Raw genomic sequence first — 26,635 nt, forward strand, 5'->3', positions numbered from 1 at the left:
TGCTTTCCTTGTGTGTCTCCCATTGTCTCGTCAAGTATTGTCCTGGCCACCTGTGTTTGCCTGACTTCGTGTGTCAACCTATCAGAACCCTCTGCCACTTGTCTCTTGCCCAGCTGTGTCTCGTTGTGTCAATTAGTGTGTGTGTGTATGTGTGTGTGTATTTAGTCTCTTGTTTCCCCTCTGTTTGTGCCAATTCATTGTTGTTTTGACCCCGTCATGCTGCTGGGTTTTTTTGTTTGTTTTTTGTTTTTGTTTTTTTTGCCTTGTTTCCCCAATGTCTTGCTTTGCTTACCTTTTGGAGTTCGCTTTTGTTTAGCTTTAATTAAATTCCCTTTTTACGTCACCTCGGCCTCCTCGCCCTGCTTCTCTGCATTTGGGTCCAAAACCATACCTCAAACCTGACATGATTTAGTATGCGCATCATTAGCTAATGTGTTCTTAGCCAGCTTGTAGAAAGTGTGTCCCAGGGAAGCTCCCTTGAAATAACCGAGAACAATAGTTCCTTCCTGCTAACGTCATTTCACAAATGATTTATATATACAACCCCTAGCAAAAAGTATGGAAACACCAGTCTTGGATGAACACCCACTCAGATGTTTTATTCTGTAGATCAAACTCAGATAAAAAGTATGAAACAGTTGCAAGGTCATTCCAAAGTGCAACATCTTGGCTTTCAGAAACACTAAAAGAAATGAAGAAAAAAACATTGTGCTGGTCAGTAAATGTTACTTTTATAGAGCAAGTGCGGGGAATATATATGGAACCACTCCATTCTGAGGAAAAAAATATGGAATCATGAAAAACAGACAAAGAAAAAAAACAATCAAAACACATCACTAGTATTTAGTTGCACCACCTCTGGCTTTTATGACAGTTTGCAGTCTCTGAGGTATGGACTTAATGAGTGATGAACAGTATTCTTCATCAATCTGGCACCAACTCTCTGATTGCAGTTGCCAGATCATCTTTGTAGGTCGGAGCCTTGCTGTGGACCATTTTTTTCAATTTCCACCACAGGTTCTCAATTGGGTTGAGATCTGGGCTATTTGCAGGCCATAACATTGACTGGATGCGTCTTTCTCCAAGGAATGCTTTCACAGTTTTCACAGTGGCATGATGTATTGTCATCTTGGAAATGGATTTCATCATCCCCAAACATTTTTTTCAATTGAAGGCATAAGAAAGCTGTCCAAAATGTCAGTGTCAACTTGTGCATTTATTGAAGATTTAACCCCAGTGCCTTTGCCTGACATGCAGCCCCATATCATCAAGGGCTGTGGGAATTTTTATGTTTTCTTTAGGCACTGCTCTTTGTAAATCTCACTGGAACGGCACCAAACAAAAGTTCCAGCGGCATCACCTCGTCCAATGCAGATTCGTGACTCATCGCTGAAGATAACCTTCATCCAGTCATCCACAGTCCATGATTGCCTCTCCTTGGCCGCAGTCCTGCAGGTTTTCGAGGTATCTCTACTCCAACACACTTGATTCAATGATCAGGATAATTATCAGGCTCCTACAGAGCTTGCTGATGAGCTTAAATATGAGACAGCTGTGTTGAAAGTGGGAAACCTCGAAAACCTGCGGCCCACGAGGAATGCAGTTTGACACCTCTGCTTTAGCCCATTGCAGTCTTGTTCTGTTTTGTTTAGCGTCAATGATGGTTTCCTTTTAGCTTTCCTGTATGTAAATCCCATTTCCTTGAAGCGATTTTGCACAGTTCTGTCACATAGATTGACTCCAGCTTCCTCCCATTTCTTCTTCATTTGTCTTGCTGTGCATTTTCTGTTTTCAAGACATATGGCCTTTAGTTGTTTGTCTTGACGCTGAGACGTCTTCCTTGGTCTACCAGTAAGCTTGACTTTAGCAACCTTCCTGTTTGTACTTAGCAACCTTGCTGTTTGTACTTGGTCCAGATCTTCGATACAGCTGACTGTGGACAGCCCACATCTTTGGCAACCATAAGTGTAGAGTTACCTTCTTCAAGAAGTTTGATAATCCTGTCTTTGGTCTCAAGAGACATCTCCCTTGTTGGAGCCATGATTCTTCCCAATCCACTTGGTCCAGCAGCCCTCCAAGGTATGATAACTGCACTGTTTTTAACTGCTGACTAACGAGCAGAGGTCATTTGAGGCAGGTGCCCAATTAAGCAAAGGAAATTGACTGGGTGTGTCTTTATTTTCTGCTCAAAAATGGAGTGATTCCATATTTTTTGCCTCAGAATCGAGTGATTCCATATTTATTTCCCTGCACTTGCTCTATAAAAGTAAAATTTACTGACCAGCACAATGTTTTTTCTTCATTTCTTTTAGTGTTTCTGAAAGCCAAGATGTTGTACTTTGGAATGACCTTAAGACTGTTTCATGATTTTTATCCGAGTTTGATCTACACAATAAAACGTCTGAGTGAGTGGTTGTTCAAGACTGGTGATTCCTTACCTTTTGCTAGGGGTAGTAGTAAAAGTCATCACTGTACTTGTGACCATCCAACACAAAATCAAACAGAAGACAGCACATATGGCAGAGTTAACCAACATGTTTTTACATTATTGTATTTTACATTATTGTACTTAGCTGTATAAATTGAGTTGCATGAATTACACCACATGTGGAGATGCAAGGAAGGAGACATTTCTTAGTGGTGCATACATAGATATATACTTGATTATTTAGGGGAATTTCAGAGATCTTGTGGGTCAGTGTCTGTGGTAATACAACAGTAGTTCTTGTAATGTTTCGAGTGTGTGGAAGACATAATAATAAAATTTTTACAACTAGGTTGCTGGCAAAACTGTGATTGCTTCGAGTTCCAAAGCAGACGCTGGGGGTTGAACTCATCATCTTCAGTTTATGAGACCGACACCTTACTGCACCTAATATGACCTGGTAGTGGGATCATCCATGGTAAAATATTTCCTCTGCACACTGTGGAGACTGGTCGAAAAATGGAACAATAGTCTTAATCAATTAAAAATATTTTGAAATGCATATATTTCTATTTCTGAGCTAGATAAATAGTAGTGAATGATGAGTAGAATTGTTTCGGTCATCTTTGCTGTCTGATTTCGTCACATACTTCCGGTGTGGGGTGCACACATTTTACCGTTGACTCTCATTAAAAGTTCAACATGTACAATTGCTCCTCTTCAATGGAACAGATAGGATCAAGGTGGGGCGCTCCACATAGTAGTATTAGTGTTTTTAAAATAGGCGTTATGAGTCTATGACTGGACCTTTTGGCCCTTGGCTGTGCGCTGTGCGTGAATTTGAATGAATAAAAGGACTCAGAAGAGCAAAACACAGTAGCAGGAGCAAATGATAAAGGATAAAAGAGTGAGACAGTAAAAGCTAGTATGCGTGTCTTGTATGCGCATGCGACCTCGGCGAGCTGAGCCCTAATGGGAGAGCGGACACAGATATCACCCAAGGGCCTTTCACTCTATCTCAGCCTTTCCATTCTTCACCTCTTGCATAACCTCTCGCTTTTTCCACCCTCTGTGCATTAGACTTCGCTCTCATCTGCATCTTGGGAGTTAGTGCGCATAGCTTGATGTCATATAGCCAGTGAGAACTTTGTTATTATTTTTTATATGAGTGCAGAGTTGTTGAACTCTTGACTCTATTCACGACATCTAATCTTACTCATTGCAATTGGATGGATGCAGTCCAGGGTGATAAGCTTCAACACACCCAAGACCCGAATGATACATTCAGAAAATTAGCTCTCTGAACAAATAAAATCAGTACTGTATTTAAAACAAGTCATAATGAATTTGGTGAATAGAGTTGTTCAGATAGTACTTTGCATTGGGGCTCGGGTGGAAGCTGCTTTATTCCTTGATCAGTAGGAGGAAAATCAAACCATTGAGAAATGCTCAACATGACATCCAATTCACAATAGTGCCACTGCCAAAAAAAGAAAGAAAAATGTTTTAATTCCATCTCAGATTTTCACCCTGTTGATATACCATAATGATGAAATACTGCAAAAATTTCTCAGATAATTCATTTAAGAAACAAAATGATAGCTTGTGTATTGATTTTTGTTACAAGACTTTATTGTTGCAACCATGTCTTCATAGATGCGAATAAATCACTTGTGTGTCCCCTTTAAATATTTACACGATCAAGCCAATCTGAAATGTCAATTATAATAAAACAACTGTTATTCATACTGTGATAAGTGGCCACTTAATTATGCCTTTTAACCCCACTTTAAAGGGTGTTATAAAAGGTCACTCTTGATAGAGCAATGACGCAGGTTGCCATACAGCACACCATCGGCTTCCTGTCTTTGCCCCTTATTGCTTTCAGCGCGTCGGAGCATGTTGGGTGCAGCTGATTGTGACACGAGCTGTCAGAACGCAGCAGGTAACCACAGAGCTCCAACCTGATTTAAAAGTGCACTGGGGTGTGTGTGCATTTGCGGAAAATGAAGGCAGTGCATAGAAACAAAGACGCAACAAGGGATTGTGGGTAATTTTTCCAAGGTATGGTCGTGACATTTATGACGCTTTTCTTTCCATCTTCTTTCACTTGTGTGCACTTAAAGATGAGTTAAAAGCTTTCACTGCAGGCAATGGAATCTATGAATGAATGGATGATGATGCGAGCAAATGGAGATGCAAGGTCATGTGGATTGTTACATAACATGACAAAGATGTTGCAGAAGGGGAAAGCTGGTAACAATGTGCACTATTTATTCTCAGAATGGGTCTGCAGGGTTTACCCATGAATGGATGCAGGAGGCAGTGAATGTGAAGCCACTGAACTCATCTATAATGTATGGTGGCTGTTCATATCCTACAAGGGGAGATAGGATGGGGTACGAAGCCCAGCTGCATTCAAATGAAAAGATGTCTCAAATATTGAAAGAATATTGAATAAGTGGCGCTAAGGCAAGCAATCGGAGGATTGCAAAGAGTTCAATCCGGGTTTAATTACTCGTTGTGACTCCTACGAACATGAGAGGAGATGACCAGAGGGTCAGAAGAGACGACCGTGGGGGTGTTGTGGGCTGACCCTAAAGATTGAACACGATGGGGCCATGAAATAGATCGGAAAATTGCTACAGCTCGCGTCTGGAATAATTTAATCCATACAATAATTTATTCGTTTAACCCCTTCAGACCAGACCCGTCAGCAGAAAGAAATTGCAGGGGGGCATTACCTATTCTGTGTGTGTGTGTGTGTGTGTGTGTGGGTGTGTGTGTGTGTGTGTGTGGGTGTGTGTGGGCGTGTGTGTGTGTGTGTGTGTTGGGGGGGGGGGGGCACACTTCATCAACCTTTATCTAATGTTCTTATATCTAATGTTCTTTTTGAAAGCAATTGAAACAAATTTGAAAGCACGCACAGATTTTTTTTTTCACTCACTCACTCACTCACTCACTCACTCACTCACTCACTCACAGAAGCTTACGTGTGTGAATGAGTGAGTGAAGAAAAAAAATCAGTGCGTGCTTTCAAATTGCCGCGGGAGTGACGTCACGCAGCCGACAAGTTCGCCCGGCCCCGTTTGCGACACGCCACCCCCCACTCTGGTATTGGCTGGAGGGTTGTGTTAGAACCACCCCCGCCCGACCACAGGGGACGGCGTCAAGAAAATTGACTAATTAGCATGCAGTAACACCAAGTGTTGATGCTTAGTGCCCACTAGAAATAGATCTTACGGAGTTAATGAGTATAGTGTCGTATAGTGTGGTATGCTCGAGCCCACTAGCAGCAACTAGGTTCCTGACTATATAAAAATAAAAACAATCAGATACAAAATACCAAATACAGAAGCAGCGAAAACAGAAGTTGTAACGATGTGGTGGCTCTCGTTAACAGGCAGAATCTTGGCAGGATTAAGTTGCCAAATTGAGATTAAAATATTCTATGTACATAGACCATATTTGTTTAAATCTTGATACTTGATTTTTATTTAAGGCAGAGATTTTTTCCATTGAGATATAATTTATTAGTAAGTTTAACCAGTGGTCGATATTTAGAGATTGTAGATAGAGAGCACCGGCTGGCCGGGAGCATCGCTGGGTCATTCACCCGTCTACGCCCAGTTCCTGGAACTGGACCCCCAACCAAGGTCCAGTTCCAGGAACTGTGCGGAGCGGATCCCAAGCGGAGCTAGCCCCTGCGAGGCCCCGCGCAGCGGGGCCGAGAGCACCGGCTGGCCGGGAGCATCGCTGGGTCATTCACCCGTCTACGCCCAATTCCAGGAACTGGACCTTGGTTGGGGGTCCAGTTCCAGCGGGTCCAGCGGGTCCCAAGCGGAGCTAGCCCCCGCGAGGCTCCGCGAAGCGGGGCCGAGAACACCGGGATTGAGGCTCGCCGGTCCGCTGGGTCATTCACCCGTCTACGCCCAGTTCCTGGAAACGGACCCTGAACCAAGGTCCAGTTCCAGGAATTGGGCGGAGCGGGTCCCAAGCGGAGCTAGCCCCTGCGAGGCCCCGCGAAGCGGGGCCGAGAACACCGGGATTGCGGCTCGCGGGGTCGCTGGTTCCGTGGCCGGCCTCCGCCCAGTTCCTGGAATTGGACCCCCAACCAAGGTCCAGTTCTAGGAACTGTGCGGAGCGGATCCCAAGCGCAATTTTTAAAGAAATAAACTAGCGATTGGTCAACTTTGCTCTCAAGGCAACAGATAAACAAGCCAAACAAGAAATATAAACCTTTATACAATAACAATCTCAGTTATAACAACATATGTACAGTAGTTTACACAGGATTTTCTGTTTTTAATTTTAAACAGATAAACAAGCCAAACAAGAAATCTAAACATATATACAAGAAGTTATATTAACATATTTACAGCAATTTCTCTGTGTTAAGTGTCAATGTCCATGGCAATTTCAGCAGTCGCTCTTTCTTTATTCTCTGTTTCGGTTTCCATTTCTCCGCCTTCCAAGTCTGTTGTGCTCCCATTTTGGCTATCACCATCCTCATAGGAGCTGCTGGTATCATCGTTTGTCCCCTCCTCATCCGTACTGGTTTTGTCCCCCTCGGAGGCGCCAGTGTCATCATCGGTGTCATCGTCGTCGTCATCCTCGTCGTCGTCATCATTCTTGTCATCCTCGCTGCCATCGTCCTCGTCATCCTCATCGTCGTCGTCGTCGTCCTCGTCGTCCTCGTCCTTGTCCTGGCCTGCGCCCTCCTGGCCTTCTGCTGCTAATGATTTTGAAAGAAAAAGAGTCATTTTTTTTGCTAGCAAGTATTAACATGCAATGAAAGGACTAATGCAAATAAAGGTCTATCATGATTGATTGTGAAAGACTTACATTGTCCTCTCTTTGTTTTGCTGGAGGACTTGACCAGAGAGCGCAGGATGGACATGCGGATTTGGTGGCTTTCTTGCGCAGATGCCTCCGACCCGATAGACCTATTTTCTATTTTTGCCGGACGCCGCAGCGGTAGGCCTCCGGCAAATGGCAAGCTAGCACAAAACACATCGAGCGGGACAGGAAGACCGAGGCAGTTTCAAAATAAATTTCCGGTTACCTTTCAGAATAAAACACTCGCCATCTCCTATTTCGCAAGTTTTTCAGCAAAACGTGACGTGGGCGTCGCCGGGCCATGTGCTCATTCACGGTTTAGACACCAGCGAACATGGACGAGGAGAGGTTAATATTGGAGGTGGAAAACCACAAAATAATATATGACACGGCACATCCTTTTTATAAGGACTGTAATGTATTGTGAGTTTGATGTTCGCGATTGCTTGTTGTGCCCGTCTCGCTTGCCGTACTGAGCGGCAGCCGGACGCGGAAGACAGAAATAAAGAGTGGACCCGCACTGACCCGACTCTCGTTATTAATATACTTTACAAGGACAACCAAAAAAAGGATGCTGCATGGAATCTCATAGCAGAAGAAGAAGAAAAGGTTAAATCAAAAGAAGTCCACCTCTCTTTCTGCTTCTCTGTTGAGCACAGACTTTCTGTATGTTTGTTGTTGTGAAATGCCACATGATCGCGCGCGCACGGTCCCGCGAGACACGTTGGGAAGTGGGCGGCGACGGAGCTGCCGGACCGCAGCTGTGCGGAGCCGGTGTGGATTGACAAAAAAATTTACCCGTCCGGAGCACGCAGTCAAGACGCACCGCACCGCAACCGCACCGCAACCGCATCCGGTGAAAACCCGGGGTTACAGCACCATGACGTGCTCACTGCTCAGTCATTGGGCCAGCGCAAGCGGGTCAACGCATCTGGCCACCCCAGATGTTTGTACAGGATAGTACAGGTATAAAGAAGAACTGAGAAATGCCAATAAGGAAGCAAACTAGATGAAAGAAATTTTGTTTTTCGAAACTGGGGATTCCATTTGGATAGTTGATTTTAACCGCTTTAAAAGTAGTAGAAAGGAGATGTGAGTAGTGAGACTGAGCAACCACAAAAGGAAGTACTGGCTTTCAGGACCAAGGACAGCATCCAGACTCTGAGAGACCACAACATTCCAAAGCACAAACAAACACCACTGAGCTTCCTTTAAGAAACACTCTTCAGGGTAAGCGCAAAGATGGAAAGAGTGAGGACAAAAGGAAGGGAGAATTGAAAATAAGACTCACCTGCTGCTCTTGCGAGGCAGCGGTAAATCCTTCTGGAAGAAAAACAAACACAATAAAATAGATCAGGTAGAGAAAAAAAATCTACAATATCTGTGCAGGTAAATTCTGTACACAAAAGGCACACAACAGAGAAGTGCTAACACATCCACATTAGAGAACACCAGAGTTAAAGAAATGCTATTCTTGTACTTAAGTGAACATTATGTGAGAATATTTTTAAGACAATACTATTTAGGGATGTTCGATACCACTTTTTTTTCAGACCGATACCAATACTCAGACCCTCAGTACTCACCGATACCAACTGCCGATACCAGTTGTACATTTTGACAAATAAAAAAAAATCACTAAAAGATATTTTTAAACAAATATATTTCCTTTAATTTTGACAAAAAAACAGCACAGTCACTCTTCAATAGTCTTAACACTCAAAATAAAACACAAAAATGCTCTTTTAGTTTAAGATTCACAATTTTGAAGTATTTCCAAACCGGTGAAGTTTTGGTGAAAAACTGCTGCAAGCTAGCGCCAGTTACAGGCAAGCAGGACTCACTTAACGTCTTCCCCCTCTGCCGTCGGTTGCTTGTACTCGTCTGCGTCACGAGTACTCGAGTACTTGAAAAAAGGCTGGCATCGGCCCGATACCGATACCTGGTATCGGTATTCGCCCATCCCTAATACTATTACACACTGTTGATTTAATGTAGTCGTAAATGCATTGCATCAAACAACAACTGTTTGAACATTGAATAAAAAAACAAAACAAATTATGAAGCATGAAATAGTATGGGATAATTTAACACATATAATTTATCATGTGCGGTCAATGAAAGAAGGTTGTAGAAAATGGAAAAAATGAACCTAAATCTGTGATGTTTAGGTAAATTCAGACACAAAAGAGACTTTTTTTAAAAAAAAATTTTTTTTACTGTAAATAGACCAGAAACCATTTTTTTGTTGTTGTTACCAAGTCAGTATATAGGCTACTGCATATATTCATTTCAATTGTATTTTTTTTTTACCATGTTTTCTTTTGGATAATGTGCAAAAAATACACTTGAAGAAAACAATGACATTTTGAAGCCTTTCAATGTGAAAGGTTTTTGTTCTCCTTACAAACGGTAGATCCTAGTTCATACTGTACAATGCCATGATCACGGTACGCAATATCACATCTAAACAAACAGTCCTTTGCACGTGTAGTCATTAATTTCAGCCACACTTTCTCCATCCTGCCCCTCTTGTGTCCATATGGACAGGGAACACCGGAAGAGTCATGTTATGCCAAAAAAACCTGGCTCAAACAAACAAGGGTGCAGTGAGAGATCGTGCCTGAGGTAATTTCTTGAAGCCTTGGAAATAGCCTGGCTTTCCATGTTTCTTCTACTTATGCTTATGTTTATGTATGTCTCAGATAAGAAGCAAGGCACAAAATATTTAGTGTCAGGTACAATTAATGCATTAGAAGCTTCACACCTTGTCACTTGGAGGTTAAGGGTGCTGTTAGCCACATATTGATTAATCAGTAACCACAGACCTTATAATAATTAGCATAATGATTGCTTGTGTGCGTGTGTACGCACGTTTGTGTGTGTTTATGGGTGCAATATGTGGTCAATAGCTTCCATTTAATCAAAGCATCTCAGTGAGTGCACTTCCCTTACGCCAGCAAGTCCCTGAGTGTTTTACAGTACATGTTACCTAATCCATCTTTACAAGGACGACCAAATATTGGAGCCATTGATTCCTCCTCGCTTTGTCCTTCATTGATCAGGCTAATTGACCGTGAGCCGACAGAGCCAACGAGACAACTTCCAAAAGCAAAAGGAAGTGCGCCACATGCTTTGCACCAACGAAGAAATACAAAATACTTTTAAAAAGCATGGAAACAATTTCAACATCAAAAGACTGTACTTGCATTTCGGTAACCACAGAATATCTTTTATAAATGTACATTTTGGTGCCTTGAAATACGAGTGATCTTACATATAATTAAGTTATAATTTTTTTCTGACTTGTGAGTAAGTTTGAGATTCAAGCACTGGTGTTAGTGAATCCAATTAAATTAACTTCATAACAAGCAGCAGTTCGGCAGATAGTGATTTAAAAAAAAAAAAAAAAAAAAAAGGCTAAGTTAAAGTTGCTTTTTTGCCAGCAGCTGACGTTTACTGTCAGATTAAGCATAAAAGAATGACACATTTAGCATTTAAAACCACATATCTTTTCCTTGGAAAACCTTTGCTTGGCTTAATGTTAATAATTATTGCATCTCGTGCAATACACTAGACAGGCTAACATAGCATAAGTGTTGAGGCGTTTTTACCCTTTAACTAACAGTATTGGAAACATACAGTAAAGCAGCATAGATAAAACAATAGTCACAGACATATTATTTATCCTCTGCAAAGGATAACTAATATTAGTGCAAAGGAGTAATTTGTGATTCTATGTATATCCATATGTATGTATTACACTGCCCTAGGTAGTAGCCAAGTTGTGCAAACCAGAAGAAGCAGTGTAATGTCCACTCAATTGGAAAAAAAAAAGTAAAATTACATTGTGATTGTATGTATTTATAAGTATAATATTATGGAGTATTGTAATATTTTTATTATTTAAAAAAAATTGAAAACAATTTTGGGGGAGCGATAAAACAGATTAACTCCATTTCCATTCATTCGAATTGGGAAATATGATTTTAGGCCGTGGGGTGAACCCCAAAAAAGTGCCTAGAAAATGAGTTTCGCTCCACTGTCTGGGCACTACTTGTTCAATGCATTTTTTGATAGATAATACCCTTCTGAACTTTGGGTTAAAAGTTCACCCAATGTTTTCCTGCCCCAATTTTGTCACAAGCCAGAAATGCATATATAGGTAAATAACAAAAAACGAAAATCTTGTGCTGCAGTTTTTGGTTGTAAAACGTCTTACATTAAATTTGGCAACAGAAAATCATTCCCAGATGTTATAAATACATGTACCTAACATCAGAAACAAGTATTGGTGGTTTTGTGCAATCATGTGAATTTAGATAATTAAATATATTAAATTTGTGCCAAAAAAACGCTTCAACTAGAAGTGAAACCAGCACACGGATGTTACATTTAGCTATGTTTATGTTTCATATATGAAAACAATTAACTACCTACTACGTAATGAAAGGTAGACAGCATACATCGGCCAAAAATACTACCATGCACCACAAACCTGGAACAAGGCAAAATGGACTAGATGAAAATAGATGCATTCAGAGCCCAGATTATTATAACATATAGAATATTTATTAAAGTATCAGATTGTGTCATCACAGCATGTCATTTATACCCCCCACCCCCTACCCCAAAAATATTAATAAAAATAATAATAATAATAAAATAAAAATCAAATGTGCATTCACAATAAAACCTTTGGAACTTCATTGGAACAGCTCTCTTTTTTTTTTTGGCAGACCAATTTAACAAAGGTCTGTGTTGTGGAAAAATGGAATACAGACATTTTTATTTTTGCTTGAAAAGTGTTAAAATGGAGAGTTAACATCTTGATAAGAAACAAACAAAATGGCAGATTTTACATAAATTTTACAGCCCTGCACTGTAAAGTGTCCTCGTATGCCCTGTGATTTTCCAACCTGATGTTGTACCAGCCATGTGTTAGTGTCACTTTCTTGGCTTACATCAGTAGACTCAGTAGTTGATGTATCTGATGAGTGAGGTACCCTGTCTAAAAGTTTGTCAGTTGTTGATAATGTCTCTACAAAAACCATTTCAGAGTTGTTGCTGGAAAGGGGTGTGAAAAACCAGCTGGGGGAAATCACACCTCAATCTTCGTTTCAGTATATCCTGCCTGAAATAGAAAATTAAAGGGAAAGATGAGCACAAGATACACATATTCACATCAGACTAGGGCTGCTCTATTATGGAAAAAAATAATCATCACAATTATTTTGGTAATAATTGAAATCAAGATTATTCAAAACAATTATATTTTGTTCAAATCAAGAAAATATTTAAACATTTGAAAATAAGACAATTACAATCATATGAAACTATAATTATGTAAGTTGCTTTTGCATCCAACAAAATTTATAATATATTATTATTATTATTATTATTATTATGACGTTAGCAAAAATTTGAAGTTGGGGTGCAGTGTGTGTGCAGTAAGCTAGTTTTGACATGGGTGTGTGGTAAAATAACTCGTGTGGGCGTGCCACAACTCAAAATTAGTATTATTAGTGCTGCAGCTATCGAATATTTTGGGATTTGGATATCCTACTGAAAATTCTAGTGAATAATCGTATATTTGGATAGAAATACAAATATACCTATAGGCCTATATACTTTCTTGGTCAAAGAACAATTATAAATACAGAAGACAAAAAAACACATTTGCATGTAATAATTAACAACCAACTGGTTTTCATTTTTAGAGAATCAATTTTATTTATTTATTTATTTTTAACTTAAATTGAGCTTGTCAGCAAACTATTTTTCTCTGAAACAGTGAGATTTTAGACAAATCTCTCCCCATAGATTTCATAAATGTGTTTCAATGATTTATATGTTACCTGTAGTCTGAAGCATCAAGATCCCCGTGTTTATTAACACTGTTCACAAACCCCTTAGCTTGTCCATTCTCATCACATCTTTGTCAACTATAATCCTTTGACGGATTACTTGTTCACAAAAAGAATTTGTAGCTCTCAGCATTGGGTTGTCTAAAACACACACACACTCACTTAATATGTGCAGAGTCATGCTTTCTAATTAATGCTGTCTCGAAATGTAAACAGAATACAAGTGACATATTGCTGACCAATGCTTTACATTTGAAATGTGTAATTTTAGCAAAGTGACAATGAAATAGTGCAATGTAACAACTCACATTTGTTCGTCCCTGGTTGCTGTTGACTTTAAGAACCTTGTGTAATCTCTGAAACAAAACTGCACCTCCATTGTGACACAGTCTTTTGTCTTGAATATGCAGAAGAATGGAACAGTCTTTCTTCATCTCAGCTGCCTGCAGCAACCCGCCTTTACACAAAAAAGAATTACATTATAAGTGTTATTGTCACATCACCTCTTTACAGTATATGCACATCACAGATTTAAGTAAAGTGTTTGTTGAGGTTGGTGAGAGAGAGTTTGGGGGGAAAGGGAGTGTGTAGCTGTGACTCTCTATTATGACTGATGGGCACAGGTAACCCGAGTTTGGTAACCACTGTTGGATTCACTCGATAAATCATTCAGCAGCTCGCCTTTTTACTAAACTATAGCCTTAAAACTTAACCTAGCAAAAAATTATTTTCAGCCCTATACTAAATATCGGTCACATTAATAACAGAAATGGGAACGCGTGTGTGTAGCACATACCTGCTGACAATGTTTCTGCTTTGGCGAGATGATCCCTCTTCCGTGTGCCTTCCGATCCCAGACGAGTCTACTTTGAAATTTATTTTTACAAATGATGCAGATGGCTGGAAGAACGGGGCCAGCTGAAGTGATGGGCAAACCTGAACGGGAACGAAGTTTTTTCACTACTTTCTTTCTAACTTTTTTTCTCCTTTCGCTCTCCGACGTTGTGGTCGCCATTTTTGTTATGCGGTTGCTATGGTGAGGATAAAGCAGCAGCTACCTGATTGGCTCATGTGACCTAAATCACACCACTACCGACCTAATGGCACTACGCCCACACCAGAGATCACTGCGCCTCATCGCAAAATAGTGCCGGGGTTTCACCACCGAAAACACAAAATTGGCGGGTTTTCACAGGGTGAACTCCACGGATTCTTACTTACTACTGATAAATCTATTTTATGAAGTAAAGATTATTTAGTGCCCCTGGTAGTGGAGCGAAACTGAACGAAAACGTGTGTGACCTGACGGCCTAAACTAGCCAATCAAATACAAATTTTTCAAACAAAACAATTCCTGATAAAGCTTTGCCGCCCAGTGGGATGATTTTAGAAATATATTACAGTGAGTCTGAGGTTTTCAAGCCTGCTGTTGATATATTTGTGAATTAAATTAATCTAACATCCACCATACATGACCACAGAGCTCAGAATCTGTCTTCCAGTGTCCCCAATCAAATTCTCCAAAATCACGTTAGACCTTCTGCACCAGCATTTAGACATGGTCTAAGCAGATGTGAATTTGAGACCGACTCTCTGTCACCACTGCTCTGAGCAGAGACCGGCCTTTTAGATTTGGAACCATGTGCAAGCAAGCCTTGCACTGATGCAAAATATCAGGATGTGCCAGCACTAACCTCACGATGCAGGTGCGCCTAAAAAACTAGAGCTCAAATTGTTTGTTCTACATTTCTTGCTGGATCTGTAAAATGTTCCAATAACATAATGTCAGGGCTGTCTTGCTTAAGTAAATCATATAGAATGTGCAAAAACCAATTCAAGCATTTATCAAGAGAACAGAGCAGACAATCGTTTTGTGTAAATCAATGTGACCATCCGCTCAAGCATGTCTAGGCAATAGCAAGTTGGCACATTAAAGTGCAGCTGTGGTCTATAGGCTGTGGTTTTCCACTTCAGGAACTTGAAGGGAAATTTAGGTCAGCCCACATTTACTGAATGTTGTGGTCGCCACTGTTGGACGTCTTTCTGACTCTTTTTGGCAGGAGGAATAAGCAACCACTGCCAGATGGGACACAGTTATGATTGATACACACTGCACTCATGAATCGGCATAATCATTTTACTAGCACATCAAATGAACATGTCAAAGCAAACAGCAAGCAAAGATCAGCATGCCTGTCTATGTTGTTCCTTTTGTTCATCTTCAACTGCTGTTGCTGTGACTGAACAATTACATTGACTAACCCACCTGGCTGTGATGGAAATGAAATTAAGAAATGGGTTACATGGATTTTTAGGCAGCTTTTCCAATAAATGCTTGCGCCACCTGAGCCTTGGAAATACAATCATAAGAACACACGCAGTCCTCCCTTGTCAGGTTTTAGGTGTGGTTGTGGACCCAAATGCAGAGAAGCAGGACGAGGAGGCAGAGGTGAAGTAAAAAGGTGATTTAATTAAACCCAACAAACAGCAAACTCCAAAAGGTAAGTAATGCAAGACGGGGTATCAACAAGGCAGAAAAGAGGCAGCATGATGTGGGGAAAACAACAATGAATCGACACAGACAGAGGGAAGACAAGAGACTAAATACACACACACACTAATTGACACAACGAGACACAGCTGGGCAAGACACAAGCGGCAGAGGGTTCTGATAGGTTGACACACGAGGAAGTCAGGAGTACAGGTGGGCAGGACAATGCTTCATGAGACAATGGGACTTACACAAGAAAAGCAGGACATAACAGATCATAACAGAAACTTAAAGGTACATGATGACAAATTCAAACAAAACACACTCAAAACTAGAACCCTGACAAAAGCAAAAACAAAAAAACAAACCAAAACCCAACCCAAACCATGACATCCCTTTCTCATATTCACTAGTTTGTTCCTGCAGTGCAAATATAGTTGCATAATTAAGTCAAAACCATGGAGTGAGTCCAACCGGGCCACAGACTGTGTGCTCTAAAATCAAATCTTCATTCAAACATGGCCTTAATTAGCCTACTAAAAATTCAACTACATTAATTCTCCATCACTTCCTCTATGTATTGCCTGCTACTGTCAGCTTGGATTCCCTTTCACACAGTTAATTCTTTATCTAAAATCCACTTTCATTTGAAAACAGGTCAAAAAGTGACAACTCATTTCAACTAATCAAGTAATTCCAATCAAAGTTCGTCTTGTCAGGAGACCACGTGTGCCTCTTTGAAACCCTTTAATAAGGCAGCACTCGCAAAAAGTCTGACCAGTTTTGAGTCCTAATCCTGAAATATAAGCTACATACTCCATACTATGGGGCCTATTCACTAAAGGTTTGCGTCGACTTTGCACCGCGCTAACCGGAAAAATGGAGCAATCTGCGAGGGCCTAATTCACTAAACACACGCAGATGGGGAAATCCGTCACTAAGTGCCAAACCGATTGTGTCACGGTGGGCCGGTGTTATTTGCGCGTATGTAAATTAGGTAATTTGCATACATTTGACGCAAAATATGCCCACCTCAATGCAAATGAGACTCATTGATATGCAGCGTCTAATTCACTAACACCAGCGCAAATAGCCATACCGCATTTGCATGACGCAACTACCGTTTTTGGAAAGCATGAATTAACTGCTGCAACTTTGATCATGAGAGCATTGCGTGCCATTTGCAGGACAACATCCACGGCAGATCACGCAGAGAGGAGAGAGAGAGAAAGAGAGAGGAAAAAAAGAGGGAGGGGGAAATCTTTATATGTTTGTTTTGGGACACATAACGTAACCCGGGCTGATCGGCAATGGGACGCAGGCATTTTATGATAATTTTTACGTGCCAGATGTATACCGTACGCCTACGCCAACCTCTGAAAATATATTTTTTAAAAACAATCGCACCAATAATTTGTACTTTATGAATGAATGACGTCGTTGTCGTTCTCTCTGCTTTGTACAGCTTAATGGCACTCTAAACGCTTACTCTCGGTCCAACCTCGCTTTCTGATAATGTCATCTTTCTTGCAACTGTTACTATAACAACCATGTTCTTGGCGCAAATCCATTGCCATGTGTGGTAAATCAGGTGCAAATTTGCTCCAAGTGTCAGTTTTATGGGCGTGTTTGTGCCGGTATATGATTAGAGCAATATCCTTAGTGAATAGGTGGGTAACTGGACGCAGACTGCGGGTGCAGTTGTGGTGCAATATTTTGCGCTATTACCGGACGCAGCACATTCTTAGTGAATATGCCCCTATGTGTACTGTTTTTCTCCTGTGAAATGTCTTACGCCTACTCCTGACTGCATAGTCGTTACCTACAAATTTAGTTTTACAACCTGAAGTTTTGCATGTGGGCTTTTCAATACGTCACCTGCAGATGCCCTGTTTCTGTCAAAGCATGTTGACTTTGACAATGAATAACCTCATTCATGATTAAACCCTGGCACTCATACAATTGTGCGCACTGCCAGGGCATGTTCTTACGATTTGAGTCACCAGTCTTGCAGTGTCATTTGAAAAGTCACTCAACCTTAAGCAAAATATGTGCAAGATGTGAAAATGTCACCATTTAATGTACATGCTCTTTTCTTTGGTATAAATTGCAACAGTTCCAATTGATCATCAGATACAATGGATGGTGCTCCCAAGTCGAGGTATGTCCTTCAATATACCTCACCACCACTAACACTACAAATGTGAGCAGGGGCGTACGGAAAAAAGTAGAAGATGATTATAGTGAATGATCTAGATTCCATTTATACAAATTAACGTTTGATGACAACCTCAATTAAATACATAGTTATACAGAACAGAATAACGAATGAATGGGTGTCAAAGGGTGAAATGACTTAAAAACACAAAAAAAGGCTAAAAAGCTAAAAATCCATACCAAAGTGCGGTGACTTCAGTGTGTTCGTGATGCGTACGGACAGTTGTGATAAAGAATAAGATGTCTGTGGCCCATAAACAAGAGTTGCCAGGCATCACGATGAAGCAGACAGATTTTTCATGTCACTCGAAATGCTAGAGTTATAGTTGACTTAAAGTTGACTACATAAAAATGGAATGAGGTTCACTAACTATGATAAAAACTAACAAGCGTGATTGAAACAGGACCAAAACTGAGACTAAATTTAAATATGTCTGATAAAATTAACACTAATGGTATGGGTGAGATCAGACAACTGTTGCCAAGGTCTCGACATGACCATTCATTATTATAATTTAGAGCACTAACTTGTCTAAATCAATAAAGTGGCGAGAAAATGAATTACAATCAAAGGGACGATTTACTGTATGTTCACATGTACAATGCATGGGGACTTTGAGATCCATTTAAGTAAATGAGTCTTATAAAATATACTAACTTTACAAATTCATAAAGGCTCATTTTGATTAATACTAGTTGGGTTTCCATCCACCCATTTTTATGCAAATTTTCAAGAACTGCGAAAATAAAACTGAATGGAATGGCTAGAATTTCGAAAAAGGGCCCAAAATTCACACCCCCCCAAAATAAAGTTTTTACTCTTGGAGGGGGTGGATTTTGAAGTGTATCAAAAAAAAAGTAAACTGGGAATTGTGGCTATGGAAACAGGTTTTGCGAATAAACGCCGAAAAGACCGGATACACGTCCCATGTTTTGACCGGATTTTACGTCACACGTACGTTAGTAATTACAAAGCAATGGCGAACGATAAAGTAAGGTATGTTTGGGGGGTGACGAAACAGAAATATTTTTGGAATTAATTAAAGAACCGAATATTAATGCCATTTTAAACAGAAAACAGCAAAGAAACGCTAAGGTTTATCAAGAATTACAAAGGCAAACTCATACGACTTCATTGCACGGCACAGTCACTTCCTGTTCTTCTTCTTCTTTTAAATTACTGGTGGATGACATCTCTATGGTGTAGACCGCCACCTACATCCCCTCCCAATATTCTCAAAAGAAGAACAGATGGAAACGGGCTTAAGTCGCATGTCCGCTTTGCACATTTTCAGTAAATTTGCTTTAAAAATTCCAAGCAATTGGATTGAAACCTGACTAGTGTCAGAGTATTAATTTGTAGTTGATAATAGGGGGCAGTTCCACTGTGTCAATCTAAAACTACATCTACTGAATCAAAATTCAGTTTCATCCATCCAATCTCCGTAGTCTGCTTGGCATCTCTTCATATGTTCTCATTGAATACCGTAAGTATAAACAACGCCACACAGGAGGGTCTGAGACAAGATTTTAACCCGAGACCCACACCTTAATCAAGATCTAGATGCAGATCTAACAACGTAATTGTCATGTTCCATACCTGAAGGCTTTGCTCTCAGTCTTGTCATATTGTTGTAATTCCAGTTTGAGCCTGATCTGCGGTGGAGCCCATGAGACTCTACACAGCTGCTGCTTATCATCAATTTTGTCCTGTATATTTAAGAGGTTGCTTCTGATTCCTGTCTTTTGTCGGACTATTCGCTTGCTCATGCCTCAGTCCAAGATAGCCTCGACTCCTAGACCTCGTTTTGCGACCTAATTCTTGCCTTCCTGTCTTGTTTCTTGTAAGTTCTTGAAGATTTTTGTTGTACTTTGCCTTGTTGCCCTTTTGGATTGGCTCAAGTGTGTTTACGGTTCCACGTATTATTGCGCGCGCATTTTGTTATTGCCTTTTTCTCTTGCCATTGCAAGCTTTTCGTTGGACTTTTTCCTGTGTGCTTAGGTTTGGTGTTAATAAATATTTTTGTAAACCGACTTATCTGTTTGTGTTTTGGGGATCCACTGAAACATTATAATAATTAGTTTTCGGGTTTGTGATTTCTGGGTTACCCTGCTAACTTTATCTGTCCTACTGCTTACTGTTTTACTATGTCAAAATGACTGCTGTGGAAAAAGGTCATGAATTACCCGTGGTGTAATGCTTGGAGGTTACCACCCTCAGGAATACATTCATGGAAACTGACAGCACATTTCTCGTCTGTATTCTCACATGCATTTCAGATTTAATTAGATTGTGCACTGTCCTAACTGTTTAGTCACAGTGTAACGTCAATGAGTGCCAACACAGCGAGGCATGACCCTAAATTCATTTTAGTCATTTTGAGGCAATGCATTATGGATATGTGACCCCTGACATCTAACTGCAGGGGAGTGGGATATGTCACCATATGGTGCACAAAGAAATGTGCATTTGAAAGAGAAAGAGAGCGCATGAGAGTTGGGTTGATGAGACCCAAGGGAATGACAAGGCAGCCAATCAGATGTCACCACACAATTTTACACTGCACGCACACGCAGGGTAGACACAGGCGCCACAAGAGCTGAAAGTCAACCTTACACATCTTCTCCTATACATGCAGAAATTAGCCAGACGATCATTGCATCACGAAGAAATGAATTTTGTGAGCCATGACACTATGATGATAAATTCCCTCGCAGCTCGTTATACATCATGGCAGCACAGCGAGGGGCTCACTCGTGGGGATAATGAGACATGAAACCATCAGCACACTTCAGCACTAATCCTTCCTTGATACCTTTCTATTCTCTCCATCCTCTCTCTTTTGTAATAGGGGTCAATTTGCCACTAACCAGGTTCAAAGTACAATTTCAAGCCTTTGCTAGCAATGTTAATGTTGTGGTTGACACGTTGCTAACTGAATGAATAAATGGAAATAAATGCAAACCGAGAAGCGCACATCGCATGCGCACACGAGGCTGCACTCCGCCCGGCAGGCTGCTCATCTCTGCTCAGTACACTTGACTGAATCATGCAGAGATTGGGGGTGGGTAGGGGGGTCTATGACCCGTGATTAAGCAGAAAGCTTCATATCGGATGAGCGCAGTGGTCTGAATCAGAACACACGGGGTACAATTCATTTATAACATTTTGTCAAACACACTATTGGCCTATATAAGCTATTCTAAGCCTACTCATGATCCTACTATAGGGCAGGAGAACCTCACAGCAACAATGACAGGCTAAAGAAAACGTACCTTGAACAACCCCATGCCCCCTGTCTTCTAGTGTCCATCAGGGTAGGGGCACTAATAGCAAGTTAAGCAATAAATGTACCATTAATTAGTGATAGACAGATATGTTTTTTTTCAGGGCTGATAACGATACTGATTATTAGGGGTGTTAAAAAAAATCGATTCGGCGATATATCGCGATACTACATCGCACGATTCTCGAATCGATTCAATTAGAAAAAAATCGTTTTTTTTTTTTTTTTTTTTTTTTTAAAGAGCTCAGAATTGTTCATTCGGTAGTCTTACCGATTCAACGTCTTATCATCATTGCCTTTTTTTTTTTGTGTGTGTATGTGTGAATCGATTTTTAAACTTCCATTTTTAATGGAAAAATATTCAACAAAACGTCTGACTTCGGGTTAGGATTCACACCTTGAGCATGGAAGAATGTTATATGAACGTAACATTAAGCCTTAATATTTTATTTTAATGCTGTTCAAACATGAAACAGATTACAACCTCTATAAGACTGAAATTTCAGATAAATAAATGATACATTTTCATATAAATCTTACACTCTACAAGCTTACTGATTAGTATTTTCTAAATTTGAATGAAAAAAAATCGCAACAATCGACTTATAAATTCGTATCGGGATTAATCGGTATCGAATCGAATCGTGACCTGTGAATCGTGATACGAATCGAATCGTCAGGTACTAGGCAATTCACACCCCTACTGATTATCATTAGTCAATGAGGCCGATAACCAATATTTCAAGCCGATAATCACTTGCAGTAAAAGAGAAAATATTAGCATAAAAAAAAAATAAAATAAATAAAAACTTTTTATTTTAATTTTAAACATATAAAAGATAGCTTTGTTTAAAAACTAAAACAGAAATTGTAGGGAGGTTCAAGGGTCATCAGTATGTGTTAAGCTAAATTAAAAAAGAAGCAAGTAAATAGCTCTCTAAAGTTTTCTACTGCAAATAAAGTTTTCCAAAATGTCAATAGAATTTCTTAATATAGGTAAGTTGCAGGGGTGTGCCAAAACATCGATTCATAAAAGAATCAAGATTCTCTTTTATTAATCGAATCGAATCGATATTTAAAGCTACTATATGGAGGATTTCCCAAAAAAATATCTTAACAATAGCCTTTTTATTTGACCATTTATGACTGAAACATATTCTAATTAGTAGATCAACATCTTAGCTGTTCACAATTTGTACTCCTACAAGCCTCTGGCCAATATTATTTAGGAAGCGTCCGGTCCGAATCCTTCGAATTTCCCGCCCTCTGTCTGCGGGATGTGACGTCATGCACGTTCTCGTCAGTTGTTTCCTGTAGTCGCGAAGACGGAACTAGTACAGATTTTCTCTGCCCCAGACACCCGCTGTTACTCCGCGGAAGGCTGCTTAAAAAAAAAAGAAAACAATGTCAAGTGCCACGAAAAAAAAAAAATCAAAACTTGATAGTGACCGACGCCGGGCAAGAACGAGAGTGAACATTGGTTTGATATTTCAGCGGTGGAGAGAGTTGAGATCGGACTTGGATTAGAAAAGTGATTCACAGCTGGCTTTCTTTCTACTCGAAAAGGTAAGAAGCGAGTATCTTGACATTGAGAAGAAAATGTGTTGTTTTCAAATAGCAGTAACCTCAAGATCGATCACTTCTCGGTCGTAACTATTGGGGTGAAAGTGAGGTGGACGGCAACATTTAGCGTGAAAGGGGCGGCAAAGTTGAATGTAATAGAACAGAATGACTTTATGAAGAACAGACGTTCCATTCCGCGACGTTTCAATCAGGCTAAATGTCGCCTTATTTTCCTCCGCGAAAACAGCCTATTGTAGCTACATTATGCTAACGGAATGTGAACGGTACACTGAATGGCGATAACATTCACATTTCACAATCGTCAATTTCCATAACTGACAGCCCACCTTTCGGCTCATGCACAATGACGCTAGCCTGGGGACGACATACACTAATAATGACTAGAATCAGGTTGACGTCCGTCGAGCGGGGTAACGACAATATGTAACTGCATATTAACATCGGGATGAGGTCCAATTAATTGACATAATTTGCATATCGTTTTGGAGTACAGCACAGGACTGGACTTCGACCGACTAAAGCAATATGATCTGCACGTCCCGTCGACATCGATTGTTTAGTGGGGATCAAGAGTCTCATCCCGTGAAGTGGCCAGCTTTGTATAACATTATAAAACTTCTTACCTCTGAAAACATAGTTTAATTGGATATGAAGAGCCCAGTCTTCAGTATTGAGGTCGTGCATGTACGAGTGCGCGCAGCGTGTACGAGCGTGCAGTTTGTTTTCGGCCACAGGTGGCAGTAGCGATTTGAAATTTTAAATCTTCCATATACCTGCTTTAATATCCAAAAATCGATTTTATTTAAATTAGAAATGAAGAAGAAGGGGAAAAGGCAGTTGTAGCCCACATGCTGTTTTTGTGGAAAAAGGCACTTACAATACAAAATTAATAAATGTTTAAACAAAAAAAAGACACTTTAATGTCTCTATTTGTCATATTGTCTTGCAAAGCAGACTGGAGTAGATCGTGACAATGTTGTGCATATCTGTAAATTGAAGCAGAAATCATTTGTCAATCAAATAATTTTGAATCGAAAATAGTTTGAATCAAGAATCGAAAATCGATTCTGAATCAAATCGTAGACCCAAAAATTGTAATTGAATTGAATCTTGAGACAGTCAAAGATTCCCAGCCCTAGTAGGTAGATAGGTAGATATTATTTTTTAATTTTTATAAACAAGTGTAGGGAGTTCTCAGTCTCAGCATCACCTTTTATAAAGTAGAAATTTAAAAAAATCCATAACTGAAAAGTTCCCTGTATCTAACTGAGCAACAAATGCATGTGGATGTAGCCCATTTTGGGTTTTCACCAGCTTTCAGGTTTCAAAAGCTCTTCACAGACAGTGAAAAAACTGCCTGAATATGTTTGAAATGTTTTTGTGACAAGTCAAAACTGTGAACATATTACAAAGTGTGATGAATACCCAAAATTTGCGATGTTCACAAGCATTCACTGCTCAGTGAGATACCGGCTTTATTGCCTTCGGTTTTGTATAGAAAGGCCAATGTCGATATTTTTCAAAACACCGAATATCGGCACGATAATCAGCCCAGTCAATAATCGGTCTACCCCTAATCTTAATTAGGGGTGGACTGATCACATTTTTCCGGCAGATCACGATCCCTGATCTTTTAAAAAGTCTGACCTGCCGATCGCGATATTTGCTGATCCCGATTTTTTTCACAACATGCAGCATACACCTAACCTTGCTCTCGCAAGATGAATTCCTGCGCTATTTGTGAGTTCACAAACCCCGGAGAATACATCTTGTACCGCTCCCGTTGATTTCTGCCGATCCGAATCACTGGTGGTTTGGATCAATCACAGAGCAACATTGTGTTTGGAGGTGGGATATGCAACTGTGACGAAACCAGGAAGCCAGCGCCGACGCCGGAGCTAACAAACAAATCCAACATGGACGAATGGACGCTACAATTAGTTCTGCTCTCGCAGAATTACTCACTGTTTCCTTGTTGAATGTTGAACAGCGAGAGGCGCTTTGTGCATTTCTAGCTGGTAAGATGTTCATGCTTTTACCCCCCTTCGGCAAGAACGAAGGCGGAATGTTCACCCATGGCTGTGATTGGTTAACACAATTGTGTAGAATGACGCATCGTCCAATCGGCTCGAATTATTGTAAAGAATGTCCCGGCTTTACCCACCAAATTACTGTGGAGAGGTACCAGATGAATATTGCGGAGAACTCACTTGCGTGAAGCGCCTATCCATCTGGCAATTGCCAGGTTAGCATAAACCTTCAGTGTTCCAATCTTGTTTTATTGAAAAAATATTGAAAAATATCTGTGAAATAATCATATTGTTTTAACTGCACATGTAGCAGTTCTCTCAAATAAAAGAGGACAATGGCTGAATTTTTCATGCAGAACTCTAGGGAGAAAGATGAGCTCGGTGGAAAAGATCGGTTTATTCTTAAGGGATCGACTGATCACCGATCACACAAAGTTAAGGAAATCGGGGCCGATAAATCGGCCGGCCGATCGATTGGTGCACCCCTAATATTAAAATTAATTTAACTTTTGGATTGAATTTGGGTGAACTTTTGAACTTGAATTTGAACTTTTTTGTGTTGCTTTTAATGTGCTTCAGAATAATCGAGTGTTTATTATTTGGTATTATCATACAATATATCTTAGGCAATTAGTCACTGTTATCATTAAGAAACTGCACTGTAGAAATGATAATTATATTGCTCATAAGCTATTCTGTACTGTATGAAGGAAATAAAATTTGAGCGACTACTACACCATGTCAGTGTATTTATATGGTCAAAATAATGGTGTGCTTTAATTATTATTTGTTATTAATGTGAATTATAGATAGATAGATAGATAGATAGACAGACAGACAGGCAATACCCAGCCATAATATACATACATACATACATACATACAGATATAGAGCCACATTTTTTCATTGTTATAATTATAGATTGTATATGAATAATACATTTATTATAACTGTTATAGTACTAAATTATATTTTATTTAGTAATGTCATGATTATCTATGTCATAATAAACTGCTGCTGGAAATAAAAGTTGAGCTACTACAGTATTTCACGGAAACAACAACAGCAACATTTTTATGTATATGTATTATTAAAAAACAAAAAAAAATGCTGCCAAATAGGATGGGGAACCTATACAGTACGCAATAATGCATGGAGGATCACACCACAGAGAGAGGCGATGTCCAGCATGAGCTCACCTGCAGCCTCCGGCGTCGTATAATGCCCGAGTCATCCATGTCTTCATCAAGTGCAATGGCAATAAAATAATCAGCTCCCTCTGTTCTGTGATTGGACCGAACAGGACTTCAGCTTCCAGCCGAACTGCAAAAGAAGCAGCAAAGTCTTGAGCTGTAGGGTCCGGTGTCACGTCGAGGAGGAGCATGTCATGACACAAATGTCAAGCGGCTCCATTGTGTCTGCTTTACAATGTATGTCACTAAAAACAAGCCACCAAGCGAAACCTCACTGTTGACAGTCGCGCAGTTTTCTGTCCGAGCATCCTTGACAACCCGTCAGAGGTGAGAACGTCTGGATACGGTTCTGGAGGGAGTTGTGACTCCACTTTAGGAGGACTAACCTGGTCTTGACTTACGTCCTGCTGTGTCACAACAGCGCCCACAAGAAACGCGAGCTTATTTCCACGCGAGAATTGCGACTTGGAAAACGAGCTGGGCCAAATGCCGATTTGACGTCCCGCAGAAGGGCAGCGGAGAGCCGCTTACTCATCCCGGAGCTCCTCGGTCGGCCTCACACATAGGCTAACGTTCTTCTCGATAAAAACACTATTTCCCCCTTCAGTCTTCCATCTTCACTTTCAGTAAAACCGGGGAAGCTGGAGCTGCAGCACCAACGCGATATTTGTGTCACTCCTTTCTGGGATTCCCTCTCGCCCC

The 26,635-nt window shown here is 40.3% G+C and overlaps 1 protein-coding gene and 1 long non-coding RNA gene across 3 annotated transcripts in view; both read right to left on the reverse strand.

Moving 5' to 3' along the window:
• Positions 1–26,635, reverse strand: part of LOC144003842 (microtubule-associated serine/threonine-protein kinase 1-like) — a 62,403-nt gene extending 35,768 nt beyond the window's left edge. Inside the window, exons 1-3 of one of the 2 annotated variants that reach the window (XM_077500470.1) lie at positions 26,209–26,635; positions 25,940–26,063; positions 8,556–8,584 (exon numbers count right to left, since the gene is read on the reverse strand). In XM_077500470.1, coding sequence (XP_077356596.1) covers positions 8,556–8,584; positions 25,940–25,978 — 68 coding nt within the window. In that variant the 5' untranslated portion in view covers positions 25,979–26,063; positions 26,209–26,635. Of the gene's footprint in view, positions 1–8,555; positions 8,585–25,939 lie in introns of both variants that reach the window. The other variant, XM_077500479.1, reaches the window with a different exon arrangement.
• LOC144005514 (uncharacterized) lies at positions 11,948–14,166 on the reverse strand. The gene is made up of 3 exons (XR_013279607.1): positions 13,928–14,166; positions 13,440–13,588; positions 11,948–12,398 (listed from the first exon to the last, which is right to left on the reverse strand). It is a non-coding gene; the product is annotated as an uncharacterized LOC144005514 (long non-coding RNA).

The sequence above is a fragment of the Festucalex cinctus genome, chromosome 1 (assembly GCF_051991245.1).
Source record: "Festucalex cinctus isolate MCC-2025b chromosome 1, RoL_Fcin_1.0, whole genome shotgun sequence".
NCBI classification, from domain to species: Eukaryota; Metazoa; Chordata; class Actinopteri; order Syngnathiformes; family Syngnathidae; genus Festucalex; species Festucalex cinctus.